We start from the raw sequence: 13773 nt of genomic DNA, 5'->3' as shown, positions 1-13773 counted from the left end.
TGCAAAACTTAAGAGTTTTTGTTGCCAACATCACGGAAAAGAAATATGAAGATTTCAAGAACATGCATATATGTTGTCTACTGATTTGGTAATATTATTGCATAATCTAGCAATATAGGATTCAAAACAAACACCACAGCAGATGACACTAAGTCGCTCCTTGACATGGCCGATTTTGAATTTGCTGGCAGAGAAACTTGGTCTGTTCTGTTGCATGACCCTATATTCAGTGCTTTGTAATTGGATGACGTGGTCATTTTTGTGGCAAAATTCTTGTTTCATCAGGTAGAGATACACCATTTTCAGTTTATAATTAAAACTCATTTTCTTAAATTTTGTGACATTGTCAGTTTTGATATTAGACATCTCAAATATAGAATGTAATAAAAACTTTGGAATGAAAAATTGTATGTTGTTATGGGCAATTATTGCCTAATACATGATATGTGATGGATATCTACATCAACTTTTTCTTTTCTTCTTCTTCACCACCATTCCTAAGATAGTAAGTGTAACATTTTTTTTAAAGGATATATTCAATTTTGTTTTTTCAAACTTACACTCTCAACAATGGCTATTCGTCTTTTCTTACATACATATAGACAAACAAAAAAAAATCTACACTGTATCAGGAATACACTGGCACATAGAATACATAACTCAATTTCGGGAATGAAGCTACAGTTGTGTTGGTTTGAATGTTTATTTTTGTTCCACTTTACAAATGGAGAGTATGGATCTAATGATAAGAAAGTACGGTAATTAATGAAGGGCATGCACTACAGTTTCTCTTCATATGAAGTAATCATAATTAGACCCAAATTCACAACAAATTTTTCATTGTGGTTCACTCAAAGTGTATCATACATATCTATTATCACTTCAATATTGAAAAACTCACTATTACTAATCAAACAAGTCATCGTACAGGTCTGTAGCTGTTATCAATGCTGCAATATTGAGAGAGGCTGTGTGGCATGGCTAATTTTATATGTAAATTTGGCAACCTCATGCCTGTAGCAAATGGAGGTGGCGTCACTGGACGTGGTCACACAAGTTGCATTGGTTCATGGCCTAGCTACTAATAACATTAACGATCGGCTCTGGCTCACAGTCTTTTTACAGTCTATCATTTTTTGTTTCACCACAGATCCTGGAATGAGTGACCATACTCTGCATGGGGAAAGACGTATTCTACGTCAAAATTTAAGCCATGCTGTTTAGTCTGTCTCTTTTGATAAAGGATAATATTTTCAGTTACTTTCACAATGCCGTAGAAATGAAACAAGTAGTCACACAGGTCTGTAGCTGTTATCAATGCTGCGATATTGAGAGAGGCTGTGTGGCATGGCTAATTTTATATGTAAATTTGGCAACCTCACGCCTGTTGCAATTCAATCTTTACACACACTATAAAGGTATGGTCACACATCGCTACTTTTGCAGCACTACAGTACAAAAAACTGCATAACTCTCGTGCTGCGATGTGTGAACAATGGTGCAACCTGAAAAGTAGTGGCTGTCGAACCTACTGCTAGCTACTTTTTCATGCTGCACACAGCTTAGAAGTAGCGACGTGTGAACAGGGTTCTCAGGGTTGCAGCCACAGCATTTTTTATATTGGTTTTGTTGAAACTTTTGCTGCGGTTGAGACCAGTGTTGCCATCCAAATGTGCCAATGATACTTTTATTGTTTGGATATATTTTAATGTTAGATGTGATGAAAACAAATTATTTGTAAGAGTTATTAAATGTACAACACAATCTGAGTATATTTGCTGATGATATAATTCATTTTTTTAATTATCCGTAGTGTAGCTTCAAACAGGAGGGTTGCCAACATTGATTACGTGAATATGCTGTTGGTTATCATATATGTATATAGAGGCATTTTTAAAAGCTTTGTAGTAAAAATTATGCCAATTTCTGAATACTAGTTAGGACAGAAAAGCAAATAATAGATAAGTAAGCTATTGCATGAGTTTCATAATACTGCGAACATAACCACAAAATGTATATTGAGAAGTCAACACAGAGCTGGAAACCTGCAGTAAGACTGCGGCTGCAAAAGTAGTGCGTTGTGTGTGAACAGACTTGCAACCTTCAATTGCAACTTTTGCAGCACTCGGGTTGCACAGCACGAAAAGTAGCATGCAGCGCACTACTTTTGGCTTACGTGTGACCACGACATGCAACTTTTGCAGCTGCAGTACAAAATTTGCACAGCAAAAGTAGCGACGTGTGACCGTACCTTAACACTGCAACAATTGATTCCTATTGCAACTAATTCCAAAGCAAGAACAGTTTGAATACTGATATCTCCTGACAAGGGGAAAAAAAAAACAGTTCTGTTCTAATCAATATTTATAACTGAAGTGTTCTATCCTTTTAACTGCAATACTTCAGCTCATTCAACTCTCTCAATTTCTACATCTACTATCGTACTGCCTCATTATTTGTCGGCAATTTTACAGATCTTGTAAAAGGATCATTCCCGTAAAAGTAAGCCACATGAAGGAATTTTCAATAGGTACATTTGAAATAATAATTTGTGATATATGAAATTGAAGTTGAAAGTCCATAGTTAATGATGACATTAACATTTTCCCTTTAGTAGTTATTGGCTTTGTCTGGAAGGCCATCAAAGTTCTTAGTTTCTACTACAGCAATTAGTGAAATTTTTTGTGTTGGTTATAGATCTGTCTTTCCCTCCATTTTTTCACTGCAACACTAGCTGTTTCTCTTCACATAATATGTTGTACACAATCTAATGAAGAAGGGCAGTCCATGAAACCATTTTTCAGAGGTAAGTTAAATATGCAAAAATTACCTGAAATCTGAACAATATAATATCCAGCCCGTGACAGGAAAAGGGAAAAAAAATTTACAAACAAATGTTTGTACTAAGAATGTTCAGATAAATCGCAATATAGCGGACACCAGTAGGGGAAGTTTCCCCACCCACATGAAATGTGTATTCGACACAACACTCGCCTATCACGTAGAGTGTCTGATGAGCTAGTAGGGGGAAAGTGGAAGGGGTCATGGGCGGAGCTTCTACGTTCGCTATATTGCAATTTGTCCGAAAGTTCAAATTTTATACCTTCATACTTCATATCAACCTTAACCTAGGCCACAAATAACAGTTACTTAATCTTAATCTGTGCCACAAATAACAGTTAAGTTCCATTACATGGTAAAAAATTGTTACAGGTGAGATATATATGGCATGTCCATATTAGTATCATTGAATCTTTAATTTGTTATGAGATAAAGTAACATTATTTTTATTTTTTTTATATCAGATGAGTTCAAACAATAGACTAACTGAGTTTCTAAGAAGGTTGAAGGATAACCAACTAAAATATCTAGAATATTTGACAGAGGAGCGACAGAGATGCTAAAAACGAGAAAATATGATGAAGTTATGTGTCACAAACAAAAATCTTAAACAGAAAATTAGAAAGAAGTGGGCTGAATAAAATCAGAAACAAAGACTAAAAAATAAAAATACAGCAAACACAGCATGTGGAACATCAGAAAAAAATGCGGGCGAGCTTCCGAACAGGGGCAGCGGCATTTTCCCTAAGGTTAGAGCCCAGTTTAGGTGTGTGTGTATTAATCGGAAAAAATGTCATATAAACATCCGTCCTATTCTCAATATTTTCTAGCCCCTAATTTTCGATTAATATACACACACGTGAACTGGGCTCTAACCTTAGAGGAAATGCCGCTGCCCCTGTTCGGAAGTGCGCCCAAAAGTGCTTATAGATATTCATTACAATGGGGAAATTTTGAACAAAGTAAGGAAAGCACTACCAAATAGTTCTCACAAAAATTGACCTAATAAAAAAATTACTTTCATATGTAAGATCCCTGAAGCAAAGAATTTCTTTTTCACAAGAAAATCTACTCACAAGGAATATAATGAGCAAACTGAAAAGAAAATGTCTGACTTTGTTGTAAAGGTAGAATATAACATTTTGCTTCCTACCATGGAAAAAATGCAATAGATGATGTTGAAAGAAGAGTGACACACAGTGTATGGCTTGCAGTGAAAAGTAATAAGTCAATATTGCTACTCCAGAGGAGTCCTACAATTGTGCGAAAGAAATTAATCCTGTCATTAAATTCAAATACATTAATGCCACTGAAATTGAAGCTGCAAGAAAATTGTTAGATGCTATATGGGAGTCAGTGACTTACATTCCAAATTTGCATAGCCTCCACTACTTCCACTGCAGAGAAATGTGGCACCTTGGTTGTGGGTCAAACCTCTATGGTAACACTAAAGAACTTACTGCCATTCTTCCATGAAGCAGTAAACAGTGTTCAATTTTAGAAACAAAACCAACTTCTGTGAAGAATGAGGATTTTGTGTTTGTTCACTTAAAGGGGAGTGTAAAAGAAAGTAAATTATTGTGCTACTGTACTAGGTACAGGGGAGGAGAATCTTGATCACTTACATTACATGAATTCTAGCGGGTCAAATTATTGAATTTGGCCGGCAGAAAATTATGAATCTTTTGAGACAATATATAGCAATTTGAAGGTGGTTCTACTTCCAACAATTATTGTTAACAATCTAAGCTCATCTCTTTTAAAAGTAATGTCTGAACTGAGAATTTTAATGTTTCTGAGTTATGTAATGTTTTCTTCTTCTAGTTCTATCAAACAGGTACAGGTACTGAAAATCTTGAGTTGTATTTGTTTTGTATATACAATACCTTAAATACTATTTGATTATAACTTTTGTTAATTCCATGGAAAATTGGTCTTCACGCAAAATATTTCTGCTCTAAATTAAGTTCAGTGGAATTATTTTGTATTATGTCTAACCCGTAAGAAACTTGTCTGACCCGTATCAAATGTTTAACAAACCATAAAGGAAGAGCAAAGCCCAATTCTTTTTGCAAGCAGATATAGCTTCTACATACGTTCTTGTGACAGAAAAAAAGAACACCTGTAAAGTCAAGGAATGCTAAGATCAGAGCCCAGTTTAGGTGTGTGTGTATTAATCGAAAATGAGGGGCTAGAAAATATTGAGAATAGGATGCATGTTTATATGACATTTTTTTCGATTAATACACACACACCTAAAATGGGCTCTAACCTTAGAGGAAATGCCACTGCCCCTGTATGGAAGCACACCCCAATTCTCCTATTATTATACTGTCCACACTTCACGAGATGATCTCTGTGAGGGGGAATGATCCTTGCGGAGTAAGAGACGAGGGTAAGGAAATGTACAATAACTCAGCGCATCTGAAAGAGCAGGTAGATGAGGGTGGAGGCATTGACTGGCTGGGACAAAGTTCAGTGACACTCGACCTGAAAATGTTGGTTTTGCAAACTATGCAAGCATTTTAGTTACTGTTTTATTGTATGATGTTGGTGTTGTGAATACTGTGGATAACAAGTGTAGTTTATATCAAAACATTCTTAACTCAGATTTTAATTTCTTAAGTTAACTTAAAGATCGTGCCAGATTGGCTGCATTACGCTTTAATTAGGCAATTATCTTAAATTAGTAATTTAGTTAGACAATGAGTTACGAAGTTGTTTAGTCAGTGAAATATTTAGTTAAGTAGTTTTAAAGCGAAGTAGAGTAGTGTCAGATATCAGTTATCATAATGTTTACAAAGCGTAAAAATGGAAAAACTATACATAGTGAAGCACGACTAAATATAGCAAATGTAAAAAAGATGTGTGATGAAGAAGCAAGGCAGAAGAGATTATTGTGTCTTGATGAATGCTACAGAAAGGGCTGCTAAATACGCAGGTATTTATTTATTTTTTGTATTATGATACTAATTTCATTTACACTGACTTAATAATATTCTCATAATGTCAACATTAAATCATTGACACAATAACTTCAGTTAACCATGGGCGTGACTTCGAGAGGGGAACAAATTTAAAACTTTAGTTAGCTCAAAAGTATATATGAAGCTTTAATATTTCATTTAAATAACACGCAGCATTATACTCGTAAAAATTTTAATTTCTATATATTAAAAAAATCTTAATAAATTTTACGACGCTATGTCAACATCTCAGGTTATTTAGCATCTGAATGAGATGAAGATGGTAATGTCAGTGAAATGAGTCCAGGTCCAGCACTGATAGTTACCCAGCAATTGTTCATATTGGGTTGAAGGAAAACTCTGGAAAAAATCTCAACCAGGTAACTTGCCCCGACCGGAATTCAAACCCGAGTCACCTGCTTTTGTGGCCAGACGCACTAACCATTACTCAACAGGTGTGGACTATGCAGAGTAGGTTATTTAATTATTATTATTATTATTATTATTATTATTATTATTATTATTATTAATTACTATATTGTAAACCAGAAATATAATATTTACATTGACTGGTGTGGTATAACACTGTCACTGAATAATAGCTTTCCGTAATTAACTTAATTGTAGATATTAAATGTATAATATATAGCCTGTATGAATTAATAATCCAGGTACAAAGTTAATATTTTACTGAGGGACAATGTTTTCACTGTAGTTGATAGCGAAAGTTTAGAGCACACACACCCGGTTCAGTCTCGATGTTTGGTTGTGAGAGTGGGAGAAAACCTTGCATTCCTTGCTCGGATCATCTCGTGAAATGTGAACAGTACCTATATATCTGCAAATGGGAAGATTTAAAATTCCGACTTTGATGAACATGTACCTTGTAGCACAGTTCACAAATCTCTATAACACAAAATACATAAGCTTATCTCATTTTGAACAATTTGTAAAATTTTGGTCAACCTTGGCGCAGTTTACCTACAATCCACGTCAACAGCATTCCTACAATTAACTTATTACTGTAGATTTTCTTTTATTAGAAAGGCAGTCAAGTCAAGTAGATTTAGATGTTTATAACAACTCCAAAGAATACGATATCCTTCTACAATTTTCTTTCCCCCACCCCCTCCACCTGAAGATGAAGAGTGGTTCTTCATAAAGTTGTGACTTCTTACTCATTAATAGCAATGGAAGAAAGCCAATCTATACTTCTTCTAAACAATACAACATTTCTTTCCTTCTCTACAAATTAGTAGAAAGACACTATTAATCTTATTTTCAAAACCACCACTACTACACTACAGTAAACTTTAAATCAACACAAGGAACGAACAATAAATATTATTCAACAAAAAACTAATTTCATAGTACAATAAATTTACTAAGTTACATGCAATGACATGCCACATCCATATACCCGCACAAAATGGAAGTCACGCCTTATTTAAAATGGAACACGAAGTGAAATCATTTCAATATTAAAACAAAGTACAAAATGTGATACAATTAGAAGTTACTTTACTGTGTACTTAAATAAGTATTCTTAACTTCATAATAATAATAATAATAATAATAATAATAATAATAATAATAATAATAATAATAATAATAAGTGTCTCAAAATGTCCTAAATAAATGGCCAAATCGTTAAAAAGTTAACAGACAAAAGGCACAGAAGTTTTATTATAAACCATTATGAATGCACCTTAAATGCTGAAATGTATTATGTACGCCTATATAAAATGTGAGTTATTTCCGAAAATATGTTTAAAGAATTTTACAACAGCGCTTGCTAACATGATATACAATGATAATACATTTTGTAACTTGGAAATGAAATGCATATTATGCACATCTATCTTATTTCACAGTGATTATTAAATCAGTTCAAATAATAACAAAGGTAAATTTGCAAGTCTTATTAGACAATGAGATAGGCCTATTTGTGAAAATTTTTCTTAAATCTGTAAGTCAAACCACATTTTCTATATTAAACTGAAATGAATTATGTGTCTCAAGGGAAAAAATCTTGTGCAGTGAAGAAAAGTTCAGTTGAAATTGGCTTCTATAGCAAATAGTATGTTCGTACAATCTCCAAATAATTATAAAAAAATATACGTGTCTGGTAATTTCTGCTTAAAAAGTTAAACATAACAGATTAAGTCGTTGAATTTGTGTTTTAAAATTAACCAAAACACAACACAAAAAACTCAAACATTAACACAACATATCCTGGCATAACCTATATGAGGTATCCTCAAAATTAATTGGAAAAACCTACTCCAAAAACTTGTTTGCATAATTAATATGAAATACTACAGAATGTAAAAATGTGTTTAACTTTAATGTATGCCCGGTATAGGATCACGACAATACAGTGTAAAATATGCTGACTCTAAGTATATCTATTCACACAGGGTAAAAACATTATTACCCACAACTCACAAAATAACGGACTGTTTCATAGAAATATATATCTGGGAGATAATATGAAAATAACTTTCTAAATTATTCTATATACCACATATTTTTATTTATATCTGGAGTTGCTAAGTGGACCAAAAGAGGAAAAATCCCTTGCTACTCCAGGCTTGCGAATAGAAGATTTGGCTCTAGTTTTAACACTGCTGCTTCTAATGTTCATATTAATCTGCATCTGGAACAATATGTTTCGCTCTTACATTTAATTATCATTCATCCAAAAATTAAATAAGTGTTAGACTTTCAATACTTAATGAAATGTAATGTACTATTAAGACAAAATAATGTAACCTATAAAGTACAGTATAACTTACAGAATAAACACGGCATTTAGATATTTAACGTATCAGAAAATACATACCTTCCCCGACACGGTTTCCCCGTCGTAATATAGTAAATGACGTTCCTTTTTACCATCCTCAGACTTGATTTCGGCCATTTTTCTACTTTCTGTTCCATCGAGTAAGATGTCAATATCTGCACTTTGGCCAAATCCGAAGAAACTCTATGAAAGAAATATATCGAAATACTGTAAATTCTGAAGTATGAAATCCAAGAAAAATAAAAAGTTTTCCTCGGCATACACTAAATGAAATTGTAGGTTATATTTTGCCTCTCACTTGTTCGTCTCATAGATAAATACATATAATGCAAAGAAATATCTCTATCAAATTACCATTATTGCGAAGATAACGTTCTTGGTACCTTTAGGGGTAAAAAAAGTCACAATAAAAGGCTCAAAACAGACAAATTTTCATAGGATATTAACACCAACTTCTATTTGCATTTTGTAGATACTTCTTCCTCACTGCAGAAAAAGTCACAAGTTCCAACAATATGGCCGACAGATGTTTCAAATTAACTCCGCTAGGTTAACCAGAGGCATAATTGAGACTATAATATACTCTTTGAACGCATGAACACATCTTTTCTTTAGCAAAATAACAAATTGGAAACTCCTCAGAGGGCACCGACGTTCAAAGATACCAGACCTCCACCAATCGACAGTGATCGATAATTTGTTGGTGTAAAGACTCATTTACACGGTATCACTTTGTGATGCGTAGTCGCTGATGTGTACACCACTGTGCTAATGCTCACTACGTCGTGAGCCGGTGAAATGAGTCCGGGTCCAGCACCGAAAGTTACCCAGCATTTGCTCGTATTGGGTTGAGGGAAAACCCCAGAAAAACCACAACCAGGTAACTTGCCCCGACCGGGATTCGAATCCGGGCCACCTGGTTTCGGGGCCAGACGCGCTGACCGTTACTCCACAGGTGTAGACTATAAAAATTAGAAAAAGAAGAGGCCCTAGTATAGATCCTTGTGGGACCCCTGTATGAACATTTCCCCATGTTGAAGTAGATTTAAAACTACGGATCCGCTACGACGATCTTCGTCGAACGAACATCGCCGATTATTGAAATCGCCAGCGGTCATCGTCAGAGATTGGTTCTTTACCGGCGAACTCCGTAGATGGATAGTAAATTGTTTTATATAGTTGACCATGTCTGATCAGCTGATAATAGATGGGGATGACAATATGATAACGTTCTAATATAAGTTTTGCCTTGAAATGCAAGTACGAATCTTTAAAGTACAGGCAGTTAATGTCATGTTTAGAAATAGATATACAGAGGGGTCTTTTAATTCACTGATATTAAGACATCTTGAAAATTAAGTCATTTAATTAACCCACCAATTTTAAGGAATATTTCAGACTTTCTTCCGAACAATTTCATTTTGTCTTAAGTTCAATTGAAAATGATATTGTAAAATTATCCACAAAATTGATTCACAAACAATAAGCCCAGCTGAAAGATAAGCATAACTTTAAGGTAAAAACCAATTATATAAACACTTTTTTACTTTTTACAATGTTATTTTTTCATTTAGGAGCATTTATTTAGGGGATAATGGTACAAATAAAATAAATAATGTGAGGAGGTTGTTGCACTTCTCTCCTTTGCTCGGAATTCCACTTCACTTACTATTTCACTCTAACTTTTGCTTCAGAAGCTAAATCTGCCGCATCGTGTATGTATCCTTCAATTATGAATCACTTTACTCAACTGTATTAACAGTTCTGGTTGTTGCAAAATATAGATTTGTTATTGTTTACGTTGATTCTTCTTTTTGACTCATGTCGAACAGGGATTTGTGTTTAATCAATTAATATCTCATCTTCATTAGTGGAGAAATTGCAGAAACAATTCTGTTTTACCGCCATTATGGTATATATGATGTATAAATCACATGTTATTAAATCATTTAATTCATGACCTACTGTAATTTTACAGTTGGTTTCTCGGCGATGATCGCCAGGTTTTTGCCTCCAAGGCAAACGCCGACGATGTTCGTCGAGCCCAGCGACGTTCGTTGACGTTCATCGCCGTAAAGAAACCATGCACATTCAAATCAACGGGACAGAATCCCAGCGAAGATCGCCAGCGATGATCGTCGGCGAAGATCGCCGTAGCCAAACCGTAGCTTAAAGGAGTTGCTGAATGCGTTGATTTCAAATCTTTGTTTAATATTTAGGAGATATGACTCAAACCACTGGTATGCTATGCCTTTAATACCATAATATCACAGTCTAATACTTACAGTCACGCAACTCATAGGTATAAAATATGCCAACATGTCACAGCTGGCGCGACAGTAGCCCTCTAGCGGCAGGCAAGATAAAAGTGTGCACACGACATATGATAACACATCAGAAAACGGGTTTTGCGTGATTTGTTTTATATTTTTATGCTATACAGTAAGTATATATGATTCTTATTAATTTTACTTTAGACTCTTATAAAAGAATCACACGCAGTTAATCTACAAGTTTCAGAAGCTGGGAATAAACGTAATTCCTTCTGCTCCTTACAACTGAATCATGGCCCTGTTCACGTATCATGGTTTGAAATAATATAATTGTTCGTACGTGGATGGTTAATTAAATTCATTCCTAAATATATTTATGAATCATTAGAACTCTATATTTCCTGTGAGAAAAGTCAAAATTAGTAGCTTCAAAATTGTTGGGCATATCTCGTAGGGTACATTGCGTGGTGAACTCCTCTCCCTATTTCCTGAGAAATTAACTATTTTCCATACCGCAAATTGGGGTAAACTCGGCCGCTGAGGTAAACTTGAAAATAAAAAAGGAGAAGATTTAAACCTTAATATGACAGACATTGATTTATGAAGTTCATTATTCTTCATTTCTTAAGAACCGGTATTTCCTTTATTATTTTGAGCCACAAATAGTGCTGATATTATGGTTTAAATGTTTATGGAAAGTTTACCGCATTTTACATTACATTTCCAGTTTTCACACATAAGCTTAATTTTAACTTATCCTACCTATATAATACGTAATTTACATGCACTTACTGTTATTATGACGTAGGTGAGAACAAATAAATGAACACAATTTTGTTGAAAAAATTGTGACTTCAATTAACTCAGAAAATGTAGGCCTAATTTTATTTTCAGAGCAGAAGTGATGTAAGTCAAAATGGGTAATGAGGGTTAAAGTAAACATTCTTTAAAATACAGCCCAAAGTAGCAGTTAATATTGAATTTATTTAAATTATTAGTAGTCAGTGAATAGCACGAAGGATATATTAATTGCTACTTTGCGCTGTATTTTACAGAATATTTACTTTAAACCTGATTACCTAATTTTGACTTACACTACTTCTGCTCTGAACAGCTCAAATAATCACTGGGAATGTAAAATCAACACCTATAACAGTCATGCAAATTATTACAGAAAAGATTGCTTTTTATATTAAATTTAAAAAGGCTCTTGAGAACTTAATACGTCTGCCACATGAATCTACACCAATATATCAGAAATTTATAGACACAGTCTGGATTTATTCAAGAAGTGAATATTTTGCAAAACGATTACAATACTCCATGAATTCTTGAAAAAATAGCACCATGATCCCTACTTGAATGCAATATAACGTTCAACTTTTGAAAAATATAAAGAAAAAAACATGAATAGAAAAATTATGGAATTACTTGCATTAAAAACTGTAGATACATTATCCAAAATCGGAATGGTTACACATTTACACATATGATCTCTGCAAAAAAAAAAAATAATATACTGTAACAGGTATTTACTTTGTTTTTATTTAAACGCTCCTTCCTGACATACAAATATGTAACTGATAACTAATAAATGTTTTATAGAACACAATACGTAGGCTACCTATAACGTGGATTATTGGTTATGACTGAGTTATGATTTTCTCTTGGCCTTTAGGGAATCTGAAGAACGACAAATTCGGAGATGTAAACTTGTTACTGCAATTTTCGTCATTGCACACATTGTCTTTATTCCGATGCATGATTAAAACGTTATTATAACATCTCTCATCCCTTTAAAGTATGTGCTGGCTGAACGAGACTATGACCGGTGACTTGCCTGCCGCTTGGGCGCTAGTGTCGCAAATGTTGGCAGAAAAAGTGTTGAAGTTTCGTGACTGTATGTATTAGACTGTGATAGTATTCTAATTTTTGTAGTAGAATTTTATGAGTAATACAATCGAAAGCTTTAGAGAGATCACATAATATCCCTCCTACTTGTAATTTTTTATTAATAACTTCCAGTTTGCAGATATTGCTTAACTTGTAACATGTGAAGAAAGAAAATTACCTTCTAATGTGCACACTGAAATCAAATCAAAATGTGAACTAATTATAGAATTAAGTCAAAAGACAGAAGTCTCTGATAAATCCAGAAGCAAGACTGTCTCCTATTTACACAAAATAATATATTAACTAAATGTGGGAGCAGTTCAATTCAACAGAAGTGAAAACATATCGAGCAATCAAAACATATATAAATAAATAAGGTTTACTGCTGAAAAGAAAAATAAACATTCACAAGACAGACCTTCAGCCACAGAAATCCAGTCAATAAGAGAGAGTTTCACGCAGCCAAATTCACAAATTCTACATATTCATTCATCCTCAGGTCGCTTGTTCACTTCGTATGACTAAATATTTTCAGTTTTGTAATTAACACAAGTTTTAATACGGATATTGCAACAGGTATACTTTGTATAATGTAATACAGATTTATAAGTTATAACTCAGTGTTTGTTATTTTTTATTTTATGCATAGAATTTTATTTTCACTGTCATAATAATCCTAACATTCTTTCTGGAAATGAAGGGCTCAATTGAAGGTTATAATCAAGCCCCCACACCAGTAGCTGCGCAGACCATACGGGACAGGTCAAATAGAATGTTGCGTGCGACGCCATTATTGCAGCTCAAGCTAGCAGGCTATTAAGTGTCTGGCTACAAATATCACAAATATAAGTATCCGGACCCTTAATAATACATAAAAATATAATAAACTGTGAAATTAATGTTTATCCTTATAATAAAGTAATACGTACACTATATGATTTATAAAACCAATACAACTGGATTTAATTGCGTCAGTAAAGTTTCTTACGAATGC

General features: G+C 33.9%; 1 protein-coding gene across 1 annotated transcript in view; it reads right to left on the bottom strand.

Moving 5' to 3' along the window:
• Vps26 (vacuolar protein sorting 26) overlaps positions 1-9129 on the bottom strand; it is a 42065-nt gene extending 32936 nt beyond the window's left edge. Inside the window, exons 1-2 of the mRNA XM_069837560.1 lie at positions 8968-9129; positions 8653-8796 (exon numbers count right to left, since the gene is read on the bottom strand). Of these exons, the coding sequence (XP_069693661.1) occupies positions 8653-8796; positions 8968-8970 (147 nt within the window). The 5' untranslated portion in view covers positions 8971-9129. The remainder of the gene's footprint in view (positions 1-8652; positions 8797-8967) is intronic.
• Positions 9130-13773: the final 4644 nt, after the last annotated feature.

Source organism: Periplaneta americana, chromosome 10 (genome assembly GCF_040183065.1).
Source record: "Periplaneta americana isolate PAMFEO1 chromosome 10, P.americana_PAMFEO1_priV1, whole genome shotgun sequence".
In the NCBI taxonomy this organism is placed as follows: Eukaryota; Metazoa; Arthropoda; class Insecta; order Blattodea; family Blattidae; genus Periplaneta; species Periplaneta americana.
Note: the sequence above shows the minus strand (reverse complement) of the source record. Positions and strands in the feature narration are given on the sequence as shown.